General features: G+C 41.0%; 1 protein-coding gene across 1 annotated transcript in view; it reads right to left on the reverse strand.

Annotated features, from left to right (window-relative positions):
- Window positions 1-21872, reverse strand: part of LOC126184477 (dynein axonemal heavy chain 7-like) — a 1143184-nt gene that overhangs the window by 40404 nt on the left and 1080908 nt on the right. Inside the window, exons 53-54 of the mRNA XM_049926869.1 lie at window positions 1022-1235; window positions 729-940 (exon numbers count right to left, since the gene is read on the reverse strand). Coding sequence (XP_049782826.1) covers window positions 729-940; window positions 1022-1235 — 426 coding nt within the window. The remainder of the gene's footprint in view (window positions 1-728; window positions 941-1021; window positions 1236-21872) is intronic.

Below are 21872 nucleotides of genomic sequence, written 5' to 3' on the forward strand. Positions count from 1 at the left end.
CTCCATACTCTTTTGATTTTATTTTTAAAATTATTAAACTCTGAAATGAGAGGCATACATTTAATTTTTTAAATAACTCTTCTCATTAAAGAAAAACATTTTACGTAAAATGTACATATTTCTTGATACTTTAATCCATTTTGTTATAGTAAAGCATTAAATTTAGGATTTACATTTACTGCCTCATACACCTCTATCCAGCAGATGGCTTGCAGATTCCTTCCAAAGATGTCTATTGTGAGACCATTACTAGTCTAATTGCTTTTCTAACACATGACTTATAGTTGTTGCATTGTCCTCAGTTGCCAGAGACACTGGTCATGTATGTGTGTGCTTGCCATCTGGCCGAAAGTTCATATATTTAGCAGTAGTTTGGTGTGACTGTCTGGAGTCAGTGTCTCCTCTATACGGTGAGTAGCTATCTATCTTTTTTGTAACATTGTAATTATTCCATCCTGCATTTTCCATTGTTTCACATGGACACAACTGACACTTTTCTACTCAGTCTGACCTCAAACATTCTATTCATATCTCTGCACTTTATTTTTAATTGTTCAATTTGTTATTGCTTTCACTATTTTCTGGCCTACATTTCATTGCCTCTTCTCCTTTTATCTACTTTCAGATACATGCTAACAGAATGAAAACTTCTGTATATCTTTTACTTACATTTATTATACCTAGAGGAAAAAATCTTGTAATTAGTGCTGCATATTATTTGTTAATACCTTCTGCAATATATGCATCAGCATGTGATCCACCATGTGTAAGTCTTTATATTTCGCACTTAACAAGTTACCGTATGCAGATCGTAGGCTTTGAATGAAATGCCTGGATTCATTAATTCCACATATAATTCCAGCATTAGAATGAAGACCAAGTATTTCAGTTGTTGATTGAGTAGGAAGTGCCTGTAACAAATTCAATAAGTGCAAAAATTCTTACAGTATAGCTATCACAGTAAAGCATTTATTAAAAGGTATGTGCCATATACTGACCATAATGTGCTCGATGCAAGAACTGTATGTTGTATCTATAGGGAGCCTGTATTTTTTATTTGTTGAGGAGAATGTGTAATGTTGACTGTATACAACACTGCTGTTGATGAAATCTAAAAGTATGGTGTTAAGGGTTCTTTGGTCCCATTCATCCAGTATATGTCCACCATAGTTACACTCTCCTACTAAGTACCTGATGGCTTCGTAAGGAACATCAACTGATTGATTTATGTGTACCTAGAAGACAAGACCAACTATTAATTTAACACAGTTCAAGAAAAAGGATGAATACTAATAAACCACAAAGCTTGTAAAACAATGAAGAAATATACAACATAAACCGTATGTAACTATTCAGCTGATCTGTGTATATTTACAGATGTATATGCTGGATAAATGATCAAGTACTAACATGGCAATTAATTAATAAATTTACTTATCTATCAGGTTCCATGGGACTATACAAGCCACAGCTTCGTGGTCAGTCAAAAAGTCACTTCATTGTTTACAGAATGCTGATTAGAAAATTTTTGGATGAAATAATTGCTAAAACCCAAAAATATTTTGAGAAAGGATATGAATGAGTAATGCATTACAGAGAAAAATTCTCAACAACTGTATCTCTTGTACAGACTAGAAGGAGTGTGTTATGAGGAAACCTTCCATCTTGGATTTAAATACTTGGCGTTTGTCACTAATTTTTTTCATCACTGCTGGAAACCTGTGGAACAGTTAATACCTTTCTATATGATGCTTCAGAAAGTGTTATCCAAGAGCTTATTAGTTTTTGATCAATTTGAAATATGGCAAGGTAGAATCATTCTCCTTGTTATTCTTGCATTCCTACAGATAAATTATTTTTTCCTTATTTTTTATTGTGTCCTACCAAATAGACAGTACTTATATTATGTATACAGTACCCAAAATTCACGAATTGCTACTCATACAATATAATATGTAACTTTAGTATTTGTGTTATAATTTCCAGTCTGCTAGGTCTTGTGGTAAATTTATTTATGTGAAAACACATTTATTTAATATAAATTCATAATTGGCATGTAATCATCAAAAAAGTATGGGCTAATAACAGTTTCTGCCCAGAACAACCTGACTCAGTGGATAGCAATAATTATCCTTTTTCAGTAAGCAGTTTCATTTTTCCAGAAACTCATTGACTTAAAAGATATTCATAACTAAAATTCGGCTGGAGTCAAAAGCACTTTCATCATTTGAGCCATTCTACTTGTTTAATTCTCAGATTTGACTTTATACTTTTGTTACCCAAATTTTTCTGGACCTGATAATGCCTTTGGTTATTTACTTACGCCATTAATTAAGACTTCGGCTATGTTAACAAAATTCCAAACATGGTAATTTTCCATGAGAGTAGGGAATCCACCACAGCAGTATATAGTGTATTAATCAAATAGTACACTGAACTTTAATACTTTCCTAATTGACTATCATTTAGTTAAATCAGATTATTGTTGGATACAACAGATAAACTCTAATGCCAATTCTGACCTATAAAATTTTGTAAACTAATATTTAATTACCAATATAACAATATATCATTGTGCCAGTCTATATAGGCATATACCCCACCACACTAAAAAAATCCTCATTTTGTGATTACCAACCACTGAATCAACATTTCTAAGTCAGTCCTAAAGATTAATGCCTATTTTTGTAAGAGTTTGGGCTTGGTAATCGTCACAGTAACATTGGCAACATTATAACATAATAAGATAGGTATCACAGCTAAGGCACATTTTTGTTGTCAGCTGAACATGTGCACTGAGAATTTTCTGAAAAGAAGAAACAAAACTGATCTGGAAACATAATCTTAAGTACTAATACAATACATTGCCAGAGGTCTTAAAATTATGACTGGGAATACATGAGACTCAGAACTAAGTATACTGACAATGAAGACATTAAGTTAGTTTGTTATAAGCAAAAAACTTATGTACTGATACCATATGCCAAGACAAACTGTCCACCAAGAAAAAGTTAAGGTTCTACACTGATGTTTGTGATAAGATTTGATTGCACATTTATTTTATGAAAAGTTGGATATTAGTGTTATAAAATGAGACATTGGAATAATGCAGGCTGAAAATGGTAGGAGTAAATAGATTAAGAGTCTTGAGTAGCACTTGATGATTCCAGTAATATAACAGTCTTAAACAAAAAATAATAAGAAAGTGAATTTTATAACAGTTTATGAATGAAATGTGAAGAACATTCGAGTATTTGTGCTAAATGATTATCAATGGCTGTATTTAAAATGTTAACTGTACATATTAGAATCAAATGTGCTTGGCCACAAATGGACTTTTGACTAGAGTAGTGGTCACTTGACTTACTGAGCTGAGTGCATGGAGAGGTTTTGTGAGGTCTTTTGCTGGTGGGCACCAATCTGCTAATATCTCCTTCTTCTTCTTTTTGTAACAACATTATATTTTAGAACCTTGAACATAATTTGCCTGCAAACTGCTTTACATGCACTGTTAGATGTATAACAAATTTAATATGTTCTTGGTGTTATAATAACGAATCAAGTCCAGTGGTTTCTTGATATACTAAGATCTCTTCTATTTCATTTTATATCTTTGTATCAATGTACCCTGTGTTGAGCCAGTGCTTGAGATAATCTTATATATTGCAAATAAATCAACTGTCTTGCAATACAAGGGTTTTATATTTGTCAGAATTGCCTTGATTCCAAATACATGTTATTGACTGACTAAATTTCATTGGTCACTTGTTTAAAATTAAAACTTGGACATAAATGCAATGGTGGACAATTGCTCCCTTCAGTGGGTGAGCCATCCACAAACATTTAGGTTTTTCACTAGCCCCCTTCAGTGGGAAAGTAGCTTTAGATTGTTGTTTCCTCTGTCTCACTGCAATTTGGTAGGCAAAAAAGGGATTTGTTAGAAAGTGGATGTTACACTCCCAGTATGTTGCAACATCATGACTTACCTTGAGTTTTCTACTGTTAATTACTATGAGTGGTTCTGTGACTAGTAACCAACCAGTCAACAACCTGTTGAAAATCCATGGCTCATGTTAGATAGTAAAGTATATCATGAACTTTATTGGGCCTACATATTACTAACATCTTTAATGTGAGTAGTGGAACACACATGTACTAGTATTGCTGATGATATTCTGTTGCTCCCTTTAACTGCTGTCTGATGAACAACTATATTTACTGTCATTGGTTCAGGAGCTTTGAGTATTGGACAGTTATGTGCACAGTGTTATGAGTGAACAAAGTGAATGTTAGAACTGTATTATGTGTACTAAGTGAATTACTGTGAACCCTTAGTAATGAACTAGTTACATAATTTACCACTGAGTTATGATATTTCTTCCTAATGTCAAATTATAAGATTGGTTAGCTTGGTTGCTCAGAAACATTGTTATGAAGGAAATGGTACTGGTCAGATCATATGAGATTTGCTTGTTACCAGATAATTAAAGTGCTGTTAGTCATAAGGGCTGGTCTTTGCTTCATTGGGTTATGATAAAAATAAACTCATTAATTAGTGAAAGTAAAATCCATGGTGTCGTGCCTGTTACATTATTCATTAATTAGAGATCCTAAACATCTTTCAGTAAGAAACTCAGAAGTAATGGAGCTACTGAGGGAATAAGAATCTACAACCAAGTAAGTAATCTAGTAATCTTACACACGGTGCCACATCATTTTGTAGGTGGGTGCAGGGAGGGCACAGTATGTATTGGAATAGAACATGTGCCAGTGCAAAAAGCTTGTTATGAAGGAAATAGTACTGCTCTGATCACACAAGAGTACTTGTTAAGTGATAATTAAAGTTCCGTTAGTTGTTAGAAATTAGGTTATGATAAAAATAAACTCTGTCACTGTATGAATGTTGCAGGTTCTTCTGAGTAAGTCAATATTGCCAACAAAAAGCCCCATGATGGAATATTTGTACATGGATGGACGAGTAAAATTCTGAGATACCTGAACAACAGCCTACATGAAGTTTGCAAAATGATACTCAGATCAGTCTTACCACCCTTTTCTGCTATAAGAATGTTATTGGTGAGAACATAGTGTTGCCCAAAATATAGCACCACAGAAGATAATAGGGTGAAAGTAAACCAAGTAAGAGAGCCTTCTGTTATAACTTCAAGGTGAACAAATATATTTCAAGGAAGATGCAATACATGAAAGTCACAGGTCAAGTAAACAGAGTAAGACGTGTGTACACTTTAACAGTCAAATCGTAACTGAGTCCAAGTCTAGCGTCCGCTGGCTGGCTGGCTGCTTAGGTGGCGCTGCTGCTGCATGGCTGGCAGACAGCGCTGTATGTAGAGGATGTGCGTAACTGTGCGGAGGTACTTTGAAAGATCGGTGAGTCACAACACTTTTCCCCCCTTTGAAGTTTTTGCACAGGTCTTGATGGAGGTGGCCTGTAGATTGCTAACATCCATAAGTGTTGTTTGACTGGCCGTAAAGTCTCGAGGAGGAGGCTTCCCGTACGGATGGAAGTGTCCCCGATGATAACAGGTCGAGATGACAGGAGACGTGGGGGTCGAATCTGCTGGGGCCCCGTGCATCTATCTGCCCATTGCGGCAAGTCCGGTTGTTATAACAGGAGACATGGGTGATGTGTCCGTGTCCGTAGGAGAAGGAGACGAGTAGAGTTGCTCCGACAGATGATGGTCATCTGGTTCCTGCATGGGCACGTCTCCTGGTGGCATCAGTTCTTGTGCTGGCACTGATATGATGCTGAGAAAACTGCATTGTGAGTAATGAGAGATTCCGGTATCCCGAGCATCAGGTAGAGCCGAAGGTGGTGTAGCGGCATCCAGAACAGGTGTTGCTGGCACACGAGGCCGAAGCTGGTCCGAATGATGCACTGAAACACCTGTGTCTGTCTGGACTTCATACAGGCATTGGCCACAGTGTCGTAAGATGCGACCAGGACTCCATTTTGGCCGCCTGCCATATACCCGTACCCATACGAGGTCGTCGGCGGTGAACCGGCCAAGCGAAGGCACCCGCAGCTGTGAGGTGGAAGGCTGCAGAAGATGAAGTAGCGTGCGGGGCTGTTGGCCATGTAAGAGCTCAGCCGGGCTGTGCTCGCCCATGGGGGTGAAACGGTAAGAAGCCAGAAATTGGAGAAGCGCATCATCAGCAGCAGAAGAAGTCAGGAGTTTCCTCATCTGAGCCTTAAATGTGCGGACCAGTCATTCAGCCTCACTGTTTGACTGTGGATAGAACGGAGGGGCTCTGACATGCATGACGCCATGACGGGCACAAAAATCCTCAAAATCGGAAGAGGCAAATTGCGGACCATTATGAGTAACAAGAGTAGAGGGAAGGCCTTCCAAAGAGAAAATGTGAGCTAGAGCATTGGTGGTTGCCGCGGCGGTAGGCGACGTGCAACGGACAATGAAAGGAAAGTTAGAGTAGGCGTCAATAACGAGAAGCCAATAAGTGCCTAAAAAAGGTCCTGTGAAGTCAGCATGAATACACTCCCAGGGCTTCTCAGGCAGAGGCCACGGTCACAAAGATGATGTCGGGGCAACAGCCTGTGACACACAAGGGCCGCAGGCAGCGACCATATGTGTGATTTCAGAGTCGATGCCAGGCCAGTACACATGACGGCGCACCAGAGATTTTGTGTGAGAGACACCCCAATGCCATTGCTGAAGGAGGCGCAAGACCGAAGCACGCAAAGACGCAGGTACCACAACACGCGGCGAAGCATTTTCGGTGGAAAGGAGGACAACACCATCCCTAGCCGTGAGGTGGTAACGCAAAGCGTAGTAGTTCCGCAACAGATCAGAAGTCTTAGTGGATGGATGATCTGGCCAATCCTTCTGAATACAGCATAAAACCCGGGAGAGGGTAGGGTCAGAACCCGTAGCAGCCACCAGCTGGTCCCTGTTGATGGGGAACCCATCCACAACCCGCTTCTTGGCAACATCCAGGTGGAGACACAAAAGTTCATCCCTATCGAATGCCAGATCAGGACCCATGGGAAGACAAGACAGTGCATCAGCATTTGCATGTTGAGCCGTCGGCCGGAAATGAATCTCATAATTGAAACGAGACAAGTAAAGAGCCCAACGCTGGAGGCGGTGTGCAGCCTTGTCGGGAAGTGATGTTGATGGATGAAACAAGTGGTTTGTGATCCGTAACAAGATGAAACTTTGATCCATAGAGAAAAACACCAAACTTATGAAGAGCATAAATAATGGCAAAAGCTTCTTTTCCAATTTGAGAATACTTTTGTTGGGCATCCGTGAGCGTTTTGGAGGCATAAGCAATGGGTTGTTCAGAACTGTCAGAAAAACGGTGCGCAAGGACTGCACTGACCCCATATTGAGAGGCGTCCATGGCAAGAACAAGATGTTGGCCAGGTTGATAAGTAGCCAGGCACGGGGCCTGTTTCAGCATAGTCTTCAATTTCGGGAAAGTTGCATCACATGACGCGGACCAGTGAAAAGGCACGTTTTTATGCAACAGGCCATGCAACGGCTCAGCCATCGAAGCAACAGACGGTGAAAACTTGTGATAGTATGCTATTTTCCCCAAGAAGGCCTGCAGTTCCTTAACAGATGTAGGGTGAGGAAGGGCATCGATTGCAGTGACAGTTTGCTGAAACGGATGAATACCATCCCGAGAGAGCTGAAACCCCAAATACGTGATAGATGCCTGAAAAAAATTTTGATTTCTGAAGATTACACTTAAGACCATCAGTCTGTAAGACATGAAAAAGTGTGCGGAGATTTTGAAGATGTTTGTCAGCGGTAGAGTCAGTGACAACAATGTCATTCTGGTAATTTATACACCCAGGGACAGTGAGCAATAATTGTTCCAAGAATCGCTGAAAGAGAGTAGGGGTGCTGGCAACCCCGAATGGCAATCGTTGGTATTGATAGAGGCCGAAAGGCATGTTAAGGACCAGAAACTGCCGGGAAGCAGTGTCGAGAGGAAGTTGATGATAAGCTTCTGACAGGTCAAGTTTAGAAAAATACTGGCCTCCAGCAAGTTTAGTGAACAATTCTTCAGGTCAAGGCATAGGGTAGGTGTTGATAAGGCATTGAGCATTTACAGTGGCTTTGAAATCACCACAGAGATGAATACCAGCATTTGGCTTAGCAATGACAACGACAGGAGAGGACCACACACTGTAAGTGACAGGAAGCAAGACCCCTAAAGCAGTGAGATGATCCAGCTCCCATTTGACCTGATCATGAAGGACCACAGGAATGGGCCGAGCCCAAAAAAACTTAGGCCGAGCAGTGGGTTTGAGCATGATATGAGCTTCAAAGTGGTTTGCATGACCTAACCCAGGAGAAAAAAGGGATGAAAATGTCATCGAAAAGGAATCCAGTTGAGCATAAGGAATAGCATCAGAGATGATATTGACAGAGTCATCTATGGAGAACCCAAAAATGTGAAAGGCATCGAAACCAAAGAGATTCTCCATGTTACTATGGTCGACCACAAATATGGGAACAGTGCGAATGACAGATTTGTAAGATAAAAATGGTTCAAATGGCTCTGAGCACTATGGGACTCAACTGCTGTGGTCATCAGTCCCCTAGAACTTAGAACTACTTAAACCTAACTAACCTAAGGACATCACACACACCCATGCCCGAAGCAGGATTCGAACCTGCGACCGTAGCAGCAGCGCGGCTCCGGACTGGAGCGCCTAGAACCGCACAGCCACCGCGGCCGGCATTTGTAAGATACCTCAGCATCAAATTGTCCCAAGAGAGAAATCTTCTGTTTATTTTAAGTCTGTAATTGCCTAGTAACAGGTGACAGGATTGGAGAATCCAACTGAAGATACGTCTGAGAATTGATGATAGTGGCAGCAGAACCAGTATCCACCTGCATGCGAACATCTCAACCAAGTATATATACAGTGAGGAATAACTTCCCTGAAAGAGAAGAAGTACAGTTGACAGACAACACAGAATCAGAATCAGCATCATGTTCATGAACATCCTGTATGCGGTCGGATTTGCAAACGGATGACACATGACCCTTTTTTTTTTGCATTTGTGACACACGGCCCAACGTTGTGGACAATCTTCTCGTGAATGTTTCATAAAACACCGTGGACATGAAGGAAGTTGCCGCAGATTTTGCTGCAGTTTCTTAGAGGTTTTTTTACGGTTAGGCCGAGGCTGCACTTGGGAGCATACTGTGGCCACGTCGGCTGGCAGGGACACACCACACGCTTTGTCAACATCGCACAGGGGTTGTATTTCCCCGACATCGCCCCATGCCTCTATTTGTGCTCCAGCAGCACGAGAAATTTCAAAAGACTGAGTGACGGATAGGACTTCATCTAGAGTCAGATTTGCCAACTGAAGGGTACGTTGCCTAACTTCTTTGTCGGGTGCTGATCGGATAATAGCATCCCGTACCATGGAATCAGTGTAGGATTCTTTGTGAACTTCCGTAACAAATTGACACTTTCTACTGAGGCCATGAAGTTCAGCAACCCAAGCATGATAGGATTGATTCGGTTGTTTTTGACAACGATAAAAGGCAACACAAGAGGCTACCACATGTGTTTGCTTTTGAAAATAGATGGACAGAAGTGAGCACATTTCAGCAAAGGACAAAGAGGATGCAGGATCTTTCAAAGGAGCCAATTGCGACAACAACCGACACATTTGAGGTGAAATCCATGAAAGGAACAGAGACCTACATGTTTGTTCATCTACGACGTGAAATGCCAAGAAGTGCTGTTGAAGATGTTTTTCATAATCAGACCAGTCTTCCGCCGTCTCGTCGTAAGGAGTAAAAGTAGGTAGAGACAACAACGAGAGATGCCCCGCATTTGACGAAATCACAAATCGCATTTGTGAGAAGCATTTGCTGTTCTATGAGACCTTGCAAATAGTTGCTCTAAAGTAGCCATGGAAACATGTGGGTCAACGATGGAAAAGAAAAATCCCATCCCTGTCGCCAATTGTTATAACTTCAATTTGAACAAATATATTTCAAGGAAGACGCAATACATGAAAAATGTCACAGATCAAGTAAACAGAGTAAGATGTGTGTACACTTTAACAGTCAAATCATAACTGAGTCGAAGTCTAGGGGCCGCTGGCTGGCTAGCCACTTAGGTGGCGCTGCTGCTGCATGGCTGGCAGACAGCGCCGCATGTAGAAGATGCACGTAACTGCACGGCGGCACTTTGAAAGATTGACGAGTCACAACACCTTCATGTTTCAGTGTCAAAGACAATGGAAACAATTCTTGTAGTGAAGATAACAGCATCAAGTTTCTGTACAAAGACTTGAATGTGGTACTTTATTTATTTATTTATTTATTGTTCTGTGGGACCAAATTAAGGAGAAGTCTCCATGGTCACGGAACGAGTCAATACATGAAATTATAACACGATATTAGAAACAGATAAAATGAAATATAAAAAAACATATTCAGGTGACAAGTCGTAAATTTAAATAAAGAAAATCAACAATGTAACACTGGAATTTGCTTAATTTTTTAGCTCTTCCAGGAGCTCCTCGACAGAATAGAAGGAGTGAGCCATGAGGAAACTCTTCAGTTTAGACTTAAAAGTGTTTGGGGTACTGCTAAGATTTTTGAATTCTTGTGGTAGCTTATTGAAAATGGATGCAGCAGAGTACTGCACTCCTTTCTGCACAAGAGTGAAGAAGGTGCATTCTACATGCAGATTTGATGTCTGCCCAGTATTAACTGAGTGAAAACTGCTAACTCTTGGGAATAGGCTAATATTGCTAACAACAAACGACATTAAAGAAAATATATACTGTGAGGGCAATGTCAGAATTCCCAGGCTATTGAATAGGGGTCGACAAGAGGTTCTCGAACTTACACCACATATAGCTCAAACAGCCTGTTTTTGAGCCAAAAATACCCTTTTTGAATCAGAAGAATTACCCCAAAAAATAATACCATATGACATAAGCATATGGAAATATGCGAAGTAGACTACTTTTCGTGTTGAAGTGTCACTTATTTCAGATACTGTTCTAATGGTAAATAAAGCAGCATTTAGTTTTGAACAAGATCCTGAACATGGGATTTCCACAATGGCTTACTATCTATCCGAACTCCTAGGAACTTGAACTGTTCCGTCTCCCTTACAATATGCCCATTCTGTCTGATCAAAATATCGGTTCCTGTTGAATTGTGTGTTAGAAACTGTAAAAACTGAGTCTTACTGTGATTTAGCATCAAATTATTTTCCACAAGCCACAAACTTATTTCATGAACTACGTTATTTGATATTGTTTCGATATTACACACAAGATCCTTCACTATCAAGCTGGTGTCATCAGCAAACAGAAATATTTTTGAATCACCTGTAATACTAGAAGGCATATCATTTATACAAATAAGAAACAGCAGTGGCCCCAGCACCGACCCTTGGGGAACGCCCCACTTAACAGTGCCCCATTGGGACTGAACATCACTACCACTCTCAATATTGCGGAGAATTACCGTCTGCTTTCTGTTCTTAAGGTAAGAAGCGAACCAATTGTAAGCTACTCCCCTTACTCCATAATGGTCCAACTTCTGCAGTAACATTTTGTGGTCAACACAGTCAAAAGCCTTCGTTAAATCAAAGAAAACACCTAGCGTTCATAACCTTTTATTTAATCCATCCAAAACCTCACAGAGAAAAGAGAATATAGCATTTTCAGTTGTTAAACCATTTCTAAAACCAAACTGAACATTTGACAGCAAATTATATGAATTTAAATGCTCCAGTAACCTTGCATATACAACCTTCTCGATAACTTTAGCAAACACCGATGGCATAGAAATAGGTCTATAACTGTCAACATTATCCCTGTCTCCCTTTTTACACTCCTGGAAATGGAAAAAAGAACACATTGACACCGGTGTGTCAGACCCACCATACTTGCTCCGGACACTGCGAGAGGGCTGTACAAGCAATGATCACATGCACGGCACAGCAGACACACCAGGAACCACGGTGTTGGCCGTCGAATGGCGCTAGCTGCGCAGCATTTGTGCACCGCCGCCGTCAGTGTCAGCCAGTTTGCCGTGGCATACGGAGCTCCATCGCAGTCTTTAACACTGGTAGCATGCCGCGACAGCGTGGACGTGAACCGTATGTGCAGTTGACGGACTTTGAGCGAGGGCATATAGTGGGCATGCGGGAGGCCGAGTGGATGTACCGCCGAATTGCTCAACACGTGGGGCGTGAGGTCTCCACAGTACATCGATGTTGTCACCAGTGGTCGGCGGAAGGTGCACGTGCCCGTCGACCTGGGACCGGACCGCAGCGACGCACGGATGCACGCCAAGACCGTAGGATCCTACGCAGTGCCGTAGGGGACCGCACCGCCACTTCCCAGCAAATTAGGGACACTGTTGCTCCTGGGGTATCGGCGAGGACCATTCGCAACCGTCTCCATGAAGCTGGGCTACGGTCCCGCACACCGTTAGGCCGTCTTCCGCTCACGCCCCAACATCGTGCAGCCCGCCTCCAGTGGTGTCGCGACAGGCGTGAATGGAGGGACGAATGGAGACGTGTCGTCTTCAGCGATGAGAGTCGCTTCTGCCTTGGTGCCAATGATGGTCGTATGCGTGTTTGGCGCCGTGCAGGTGAGCGCCACAATCAGGACTGCATACGACCGAGGCACACAGGGCCAACACCCGGCATCATGGTGTGGGGAGCGATCTCCTACACTGGCCGTACACCACTGGTGATCGTCGAGGGGACACTGAATAGTGCACGGTACATCCAAACCGTCATCGAACCCATCGTTCTACCATTCCTAGACCGGCAAGGGAACTTGCTGTTCCAACAGGACAATGCACGTCCGCATGTATCCCGTGCCACCCAACATGCTCTAGAAGGTGTAAGTCAACTACCCTGGCCAGCAAGATCTCCGGATGTGTCCCCCATTGAGCATGTTTGGGACTGGATGAAGCGTCGTCTCACGCGGTCTGCACGTCCAGCACGAACGCTGGTCCAACTGAGGCGCCAGGTGGAAATGGCATGGCAAGCCGTTCCACAGGACTACATCCAGCATCTCTACGATGGTCTCCATGGGAGAATAGCAGCCTGCATTGCTGCGAAAGGTGGATATACACTGTACTAGTGCCGACATTGTGCATGCTCTGTTGCCTGTGTCTATGTGCCTGTGGTTCTGTCAGTGTGATCATGTGATGTATCTGACCCCAGGAATGTGTCAATAAAGTTTCCCCTTCCTGGGACAATGAATTCATGGTGTTCTTATTTCAATTTCCAGGAGTGTATAAAGTGGCTTCACTACCGAGTACTTTAATCGGTCAGGAAACCGACCACTCCTAAAGGAAAAGTTACATATATGGCTAAGTACTGGGCTAACATACATAGAACAATACTTCAGTATTCTACATCTACATCTACATCTACATTTATACTCCGCAAGCCACCCAACGGTGTGTGGCGGAGGGCACTTTACGTGCCACTGTCATTATCTCCCTTTCCTGTTCCAGTCGCGTATGGTTCGCGGGAAGAACGACTGTCTGAAAGCCTCCGTGCGCGCTCTAATCTCTCTAATTTTACATTCGTGATCTCCTCGGGAGGTATAAGTAGGGGGAAGCAATATATTCGATACCTCATCCAGAAACGCACCCTCACGAAACCTGGCGAACAAGCTACACCACGATGCAGAGCGCCTCTCTTGCAGAGTCTGCCATTTGAGTTTGTTAAACATCTCCTTAACGCTATCACGGTTACCAAATAACCCTGTGACGAAACGCGCCGCTCTTCTTTGGATCTTCTCTATCTCCTCCGTCAACCCGATCTGGTACGGATCCCACACTGATGAGCAATACTCAAGTATAGGTCGAACGAGTGTTTTGTAAGCCACCTCCTTTGTTGATGGACTACATTTTCTAAGGACTCTCCCAATGAATCTCAACCTGGTACCCGCCTTACCAACAATTAATTTTATATGATCATTCCACTTCAAATCGTTCCGCACGCATACTCCCAGATATTTTACAGAAGTAACTGCTACCAGTGTTTGTTCCGCTATCATATAATCATACAATAAAGGATCCTTCTTTCTATGTATTCGCAATACATTACATTTGTCTATATTAAGGGTCAGTTGCCACTCCCTGCACCAAGTGCCTATCCGCTGCAGATCTTCCTGCATTTCGCTACAATTTTCTAATGCTGCAACTTCTCTGTATACTACAGCATCATCCGCGAAAAGCCGCATGGAACTTCCGACACTATTCTGCTAGATACCCCGTCATATCCATGAGAGTTCTTGGTCTTTAGTGATTTAATTATTAACTTAGTCTCCCTCTTCTCAGTATCATGGAGGAGCATTTCAGGTAACAGTCTCGGAACACTTTTTTCTAAGAGCGCTATATGATTTCCTATTGGGACTAGGTTTCTATTTAGTTCACCTGCTATATTCAGAAAGTGATTATTAAATACTGTACATATATGCGACTTATCAGTAACACGGACATTCCCACTACGCACTGATTCTATATCCTCGACCTGTCTCTGCAGACCAGCCACTTCCTTTACGACTGACCATAAGGTTTTAATTTTATCCTGAGACTTAGCTATTCTATCTGCATACCACATACTTTTTGCCTTCCTAATAACATTTTTAAGCACCTTACAATACTGTTTGTAATGGGCTGCTGCATTTAGATTTTGACTGTTTCTAACGTTTTGATATAATTGCCACTTTGTTCTACAAGATATTCTTATCCCTCTAGTCAGTGACCCAGGCTGCCTGTTTGTGCTAGTACCCTGTTTGGAACGTTCTAATGGAAGGAAACTTTCAAAGAGCATGAGAAAAGTGTTGAGAAAAGCTTTATATTTATCGTCTACTGTATCAGCGCTATAAACATCTTGCCACTCTTGTTCCTTGATAAGGTTTACAAAGGTCTCTACAGCAACTGGATCAGCTTTCCTAAACAGCTGATGACTATATTTAACACGTGTTGCAGCACAAATATCTTTTAGAGTTAAAATTTGTGCATCATGATCTGAAAGGCCGTTCACCTTTTTGCTAACAGAATGCCCTTCTAGTAACGAGGAATGAACAAAAATGTTATCTAGGTTGTTCTACTGTTCCCTTGCACTCTCGTTGGAAAGAATATGGTTTGCATAAGATTATATGAATTAAGGAGGTCTACCAGCATCCTCTTCCTTGCACAGTCACTTATACAATTAATATTGAAGTCACCACATATAGCTAACTTTTTGTATTTCCTATAAAGTGAACCAAGAACCTCCTCTAGCTTTAGCAAAAATGTTGTGAAATCGGAGTCTGGGGATCTATAAATAACAACAGTTAGAAGTTTAGCTCCATTAAATTTAACCACACCTGCACAACATTCAAACACCTTTTCAGTGCAGTTCTTTGAAACATCAATTGACTCAAATGGGATGCCATTTTTCACATACATGGCTACTCCCCCACACCGCAAAGAGCTCCTCGAAAAGCTGCCAGCCTACCTGTATCCTGGTAAAGGAAGCCTCTGAATCATCTCCTTATTTAAGAAATGTTCAGATATACCAATAATTTCAGAGTCAACATCTATAAGCAGTTCACTAACTTTATCTCTAATACCATGTATATTTTGATGAAATATACTAATTCCATCATTACTCGGATACCTAAGCTTTGTCGAAAGTGGTTCCTTTGTTAGAGAGACTTCCCTTAAGCAGGAATACATATCAGCTGACTTCAATCTAAAAAAGGTGCAGCTCCAGCACCCACTACTGTAGGAATTTTCCCATGAGTGATCCCACCAACCCCACCTATGCTGTCACCTATAAGCTTTGCCAACCTTCCCTTCCCATACCTGTTGAGGTGCAGGCCATGTCTAGTGAAACCCGTCCTGCTGATAGACTCCACCAACACCACTGAAATGTGACCCATGCTTTCTGTCATCAGCGCACCCCCAAGTCTCATGTTATTACGCCTGACGGCTGTATTAAGATGAGGCCGATCGTGATGCTGAAACAGTTCCACGAAATGCACATTCGTGTTGCCAATCTGAGTGGCTATCTTTTCCAGGTCACCATCTATGTCATACTCCCCATCCCTATCAATACTGATACCAGCCCCACCCACAATCACTACCTGATCCTCTTTAGTAAAATCCCTACATAACCCCCCTATGTTAACAGTCACCTGAGCCAATCCTGCATTAGGCTTCACAATGCTGGTGACCTGGTACTCACTCCCCAGCACTTCCTGCAACTGCTGGCCTACACCTCTACCATGAGAACTACCTAACAGCAGAACCTTCTTCTTCCTCTTCGACTTTGAAACTGTTCTAGCCACCGTAACTACTGAGGTCTGCTGCATACTTCCTACATCTACAGCTACTAGAGATACCTCTCCACTAGACTCTGACAGTTGGTCATATCTATTGTAAACACCAATAGTAAAACTATCTGAAAATCTTCTTCTCTTAGCAGATCTCTTGCCAACAGCCAGCTCCCATTCCCCAACCCCCTTCTCCCTCCTCATCCTATCTAGCTCCTCCTGTGCGTTTTTCAACTGCACCTGAAGGGCACAGATCTTACGCTCCTGCTCCTCTATCAACTTACTCTTGCTACATAACCTGCAGTTCCAGGAGAGGATCTCACCAGAATGCCCACTGGCTTCCCCACTGCATTCCCCCCAGTGAAAATACTTCGAACAAGTCTCACATCGCAATCCACTACTCACGAACCTACGGCAAAGCCCACACTTCGCACTCATGGTAAAATTTTACTTTTTCTAAGTTCCGCTACTATAATAAGAAGATGTTAAAAACCTGACTACAATAAACACAAACTTACTCTACAAGGGAAGTAACTACTATTATTAACAGTATTAATAAACAACAAATGTCAATAAAACAAAAGACTAATACCGAAAGAGAATCAAACGTCTAATGAGACAGTAATGAAGCTGAAAACAGTTCCCAAAAGGTTCTTCTGATATTATTTCACCAGAAAACACTAAAAACTCCAGTTGAAGACTACTATAGTTCCTAAATAAACCACTATACACAAACAATTAATTAGTACTTAGCTTTCGATGCGCCACTACAGCTGTAACTGGTCAGCGCGGAATGTGAACACAGGTAAGAGGTTACGTTGCTCGATGCAAAACACTCACAAATATCAGGTCACAACACAAGAAAGGCAGAGGAGATTGAAGAAACCACTAATAAGTCACTTCCAAGAAAGTCTTCCATTTATCCTCATTCCTGAGAATTTAAAATAGTCAACTCCACTGTCTGTTTGGCCAGCTTGTAAAAATAAAATTTAGCTTTTACAAGAGTTCCAGGTCAGAAACTGTATGCATTGCATTTTGTTTTGGCTACATCATTTATATTATGTCATATGTCTTTCACAATAACGTTTGTATCATCAGTAAAGAGAAAAAAATTTCTAATCAACTGCCATGTTCAGTGGCAGATCATGTATATAGAAAAGCAACAGTTCAGAATCGACCCCTGTGTCACCCCCTGCTAAATGATCCCAGTCAGATCAAAAACATTTTCTGTGTTTACTGACACTGGGGAAAATGTTCTGCTTCTTAATTTCCAGATGTGAAGTGAATCATTATTGAGCTTTTTCCCTACTCACATAATGTTCAAACAGATGCATAAGTGCTGCATGGTTAACACACTCAAATGCTCTTCTTAAATGAAAGAGAGTACTTATTGCCTTCATCCTATCATTGTGCCCTGCAAGTGCCTCACACATTAAAGAATAAATAAAAAAGTCTGTCCAAGTTCCTTTTCTGAGGCCAAACTGTGTGTCTGATAACAAATTATGGGCACTGAGATGTGCTAGTACTTTCCTACACATTGCTTTCTCAAAAACTTTTGACAATGCAAGTAGCAATAAAAATAGCCAGTAATTGACTATTTCATCTCTTTCAACCTTTTTATTAAGTGGTTTCACTAATGACTGTTTCAGGTGTGATATGTTGAGCATCCACATTATCCCCTGATACATCTTTCACAATTGACCATACAGTTTTAAGCTTCTTCTGAGAGCATTATATTCTCTTGGAGAATGGACTGTTTCAGTCTGTCTGATGACATTCCGTAGCACTTTTCAGTACTGTTTACAGTCAGATTCTGTTGCTGGTGTCTGACTATCCTTTCTATTATGGTACAGCTCCTGCTTCCTCCTACACAATATTCTAATGCCATTATTTATACCAATCAGTTGTTCCTTAGTACTGTTTGTCTCCCTGCAATTTTTTAAGGGTAAAGAGCTATCAAAGAACGTGACAGAGATTTGAAGAAATTAATTATATGTATCATTCAAGTTATGTCTTTTGCAGAATTTGTTCTAAGTTTCAGATTAGGACTTCAACAATTACAAAGATATTTCTTACAGGGGAAACTCTATGTCACACTCCCCTCAGGTTTAGTGGTAAAGTAGCTCAGTGGATAGCTCATCAAAAGCTGCACACAGATCAAGCATGAAAAAAAGAAGAAGATGCACCGAACTGTGAAAAACGAAGAAAAATAGAAACCGTGACCAGTTTAAGCTCAAAATGTGCAAAATCGAGCAACTTGCAAGAATGATGGCTTTGTGGTTGTGTGGTCATGGTGTTGGACTACAAAGCAAGAGATCTGTGTTCAAATCTCCATACTGACCATTTCTTTCATAAATTTTTGAACTGTCTGTCTGGTCATTAACATCTCTGTTCTTCTATTGTAGTCTTGGTAATTGTCACACTACACAATGGTTATAGAATACGAGTCATGTGGTAAGGCTGTATTACCATCACAGATAAATGTGATGAATAATGAGAGCAGGCAAGATGCCTCATAGACCTCTCCCAGAAACAAAAACAGGAAGGAGATTGCTGAAGCTAAAAAAAGGCCAATGGTGATTACACTTTTAATTCCAAAAAATATGGTTCAAATGGCTCTGAGCACTATGAGACTTAACATCTGTGGTCATCAGTCGCCTAGAACTTAGAACTACTTAAACCTAACTAACCTAAGGACATCACACACATCCATGCCCGAGGCAGGATTCGAACCTGCGACCATAGCAGTTGCGCGGTTCTGGACTGAGCGCCTAGAATTTTAATTCCAGCAACAAATGCAAAGCAGCATGGAGTGTAATTAAAGCAGAAACTAGGACTACCACAGAACAATCACCCATTCCCTTAAGTGCAGAAGAGCTTAACAATTACTTCATAAATGTTGGAAAATTTTCTATGACAGATGAAGTTAAGGCAAGTAATAATCACAGAAATGCAGATAGACTACACGTTTTATGGAAAGATTGATCTAATGCTGGTTTAGAAATTTTCAGTGGAAAACTGTTGACCCTAAGGAAATAATAGATGTTGTCTCCAATATGAGCAACTCTAGAACAGGGGATGTCTATGATCTGTCCAATTTTATCCTTAAAAATATTGTAAATACAATCTGTCACCCTATGAGTTTCCTTATAAATCTTATGTTCACAAAAGGAGTATTTCCAGACAGCTTGAAGTTAACAGCCATATTGCCTGTGCATAAAAATGGAGACAGAAACACACCCAAAAACTATAGGCCTATTGCAATAGTCCCAGTAACATAAAAAATTGTCGAAGCTGTAATAAAGAAACCAACTGAATGATTTTTTGAAAGTAATAACCTCTTAAACAAGGCTCAGTATGGGTTTCAAAATGGGCTGTCTACAGTTAACGCTACTCAAAATGTGTTGTCTGCTTTACATGGCTTTGAAGATAGACAACATACCTATGCCACCTTGTTGGATCTTAGCAAGGTCTTTGACACTGTTTCACATAATATTTTAATAAACAAAATAGAACATTATGGAATAAAAGGCAATGAACTGGCATTTTTGAGATCATATTTATCTAACAGAAAACAGATGGTGGTCATAAATCCAAACAAAAAATCTGATTTTCAAAATGTTGTGTATGGGGTCCCACAAGGTTCTGTGCTGGGACCCTGCCTGCTTGTTATATATGTAAATGACTTGCCAACTATGGTGCCATGTAAAGCAGTGATGTATGCAGATGACATCACTTTCATCACATCTCATAGAGATGAAAAGGCTGTGATACAAATGAATGAACTAATGATGGAAGAGGCTAGAGAGTGGTTCAGGGACAACAGAGTAAAGCTAAATGACGATAAAACAGAACACATACTTTTCTCCCTTAGGAAGCTTGATACTGACCTGCACAAACTCAAGGAAAAGTCAGTGAAATTGTTAGGCATCCATCTTGACAGTAAGTTATGTTGGAATACCCAGACAGAAAAAGAAAGGTATCAAGAATAGTGTACCTGATAAGAAAATTAAAAAGCTGTGTCAATCAAGACCTCCTCCTTATGGTCTATTATGCATTTTTCACACACATTTGAATTGTGGGATAATACGCTGGGGGAACTCTGCTGGGGCTAAGAATGTCTTCCTGTGGCAGAAGAAACTAGTAAGGTGCATTTTTGGTCTACAAAACACAACTTCCTGCAAAGAATACTTTACAGAATACAAAATACTTACTGTTCCCAGCTTGAACATACTGCGAGTTCTTTTCTACACCAAAGAGAATGCTCTTATATATGAAACTAGGGCTAATGCCCATACTTATGAAACCAGGAACAGGAACTTGATAAATGTCCCCTGGACTACACTATCCAAGACAAAAAACAATTTTACACACATTGGCAAGGTGTTTCTGAACAAAATACCACAAAGTAATAAGGAACTACCACACAATAAATTTAAAATGGTGACGGAATCATGGCTAAATAGAAAGGCTTTCTATAATGTTCAGGAATTTTTATGCAATACTTTAAATGATTTAACTGTAATGTGAACTAAATTATGCATATTATAAAGTGGATAATATAAAAATGGAAATTGAAATTTATGTAAGTTTAATATATAACATTGTATTCTGTTGCCCACAAAGAAATAACTTGTACTTGACAATGTCTTATGCATCAGCAATGTTGTCTTCAGACAAATAAAAGGAATTGATTGATTGATAAAATTTTGACAGTCAAAGTGTCTTTACTCTGAATGCAGTTTGACTTCATTATTTACATATCAACTGGTAGGTATTCATCAGATTACCTCAAACTACTACCTAGCATAACAAACCTCTGTTCACTCTAGAAATACTCTGCTACCCAAGTAGCTGATTCCTTTGTGTAGTGTTCCCCTGACCTATCAAAGGGGTCCTACAATTCCTCACCCAATAACACATTTCCAGAAATCTGCAGCCAAGACTGTCACCAGAGTCAATGAAGCCTTTCATTGAGACCATCCACTTGGCTCAAAACCAAACACCAGATAAGATCAGGAAACAATGCTACAAACTGCTAGCTGCACTTACATTCAGCAGAGACCAGTAGCCTTCATCGACTTCACCAGCTGCCTGTATGAACTGAGGAGGGCCCCAGAATCAATGTGACTGGCATAAGTGAAGCTAATGTGAACCACAACATGCAGAAGACTACACCTTGCAGGCCTCTTCCACATCACACACGAGGACCCCTTTCAGACATATCAAGTGCAAAGTGGCTTTCTTTCCCTCCTTGAATGCTATCTCTCCAAGGGGCTCCATCATGCACCTAATGTTGGAGCTCCCAATAACCAGAAAATCTCTACCAATGTATGCCTGATTGGGTGTTGCTGAAGGAACAGCCATTTCTTCACTTGCAGGACATATAGGTGAGACCAGGTGGCCAGTCTCCATCTTAGCCCTCTGCCTCGGGCAACACAAACATGTTACCATCAGTCACTCACTCTGCTGTGAGGGCAGATCCACTGCACTGGGTACACTAGGAAGTGTCTTTGCAGCAGAGCCCATGTGATGGAC

The sequence above is a fragment of the Schistocerca cancellata genome, chromosome 4 (genome assembly GCF_023864275.1).
Source record: "Schistocerca cancellata isolate TAMUIC-IGC-003103 chromosome 4, iqSchCanc2.1, whole genome shotgun sequence".
Classification (NCBI taxonomy): Eukaryota; Metazoa; Arthropoda; class Insecta; order Orthoptera; family Acrididae; genus Schistocerca; species Schistocerca cancellata.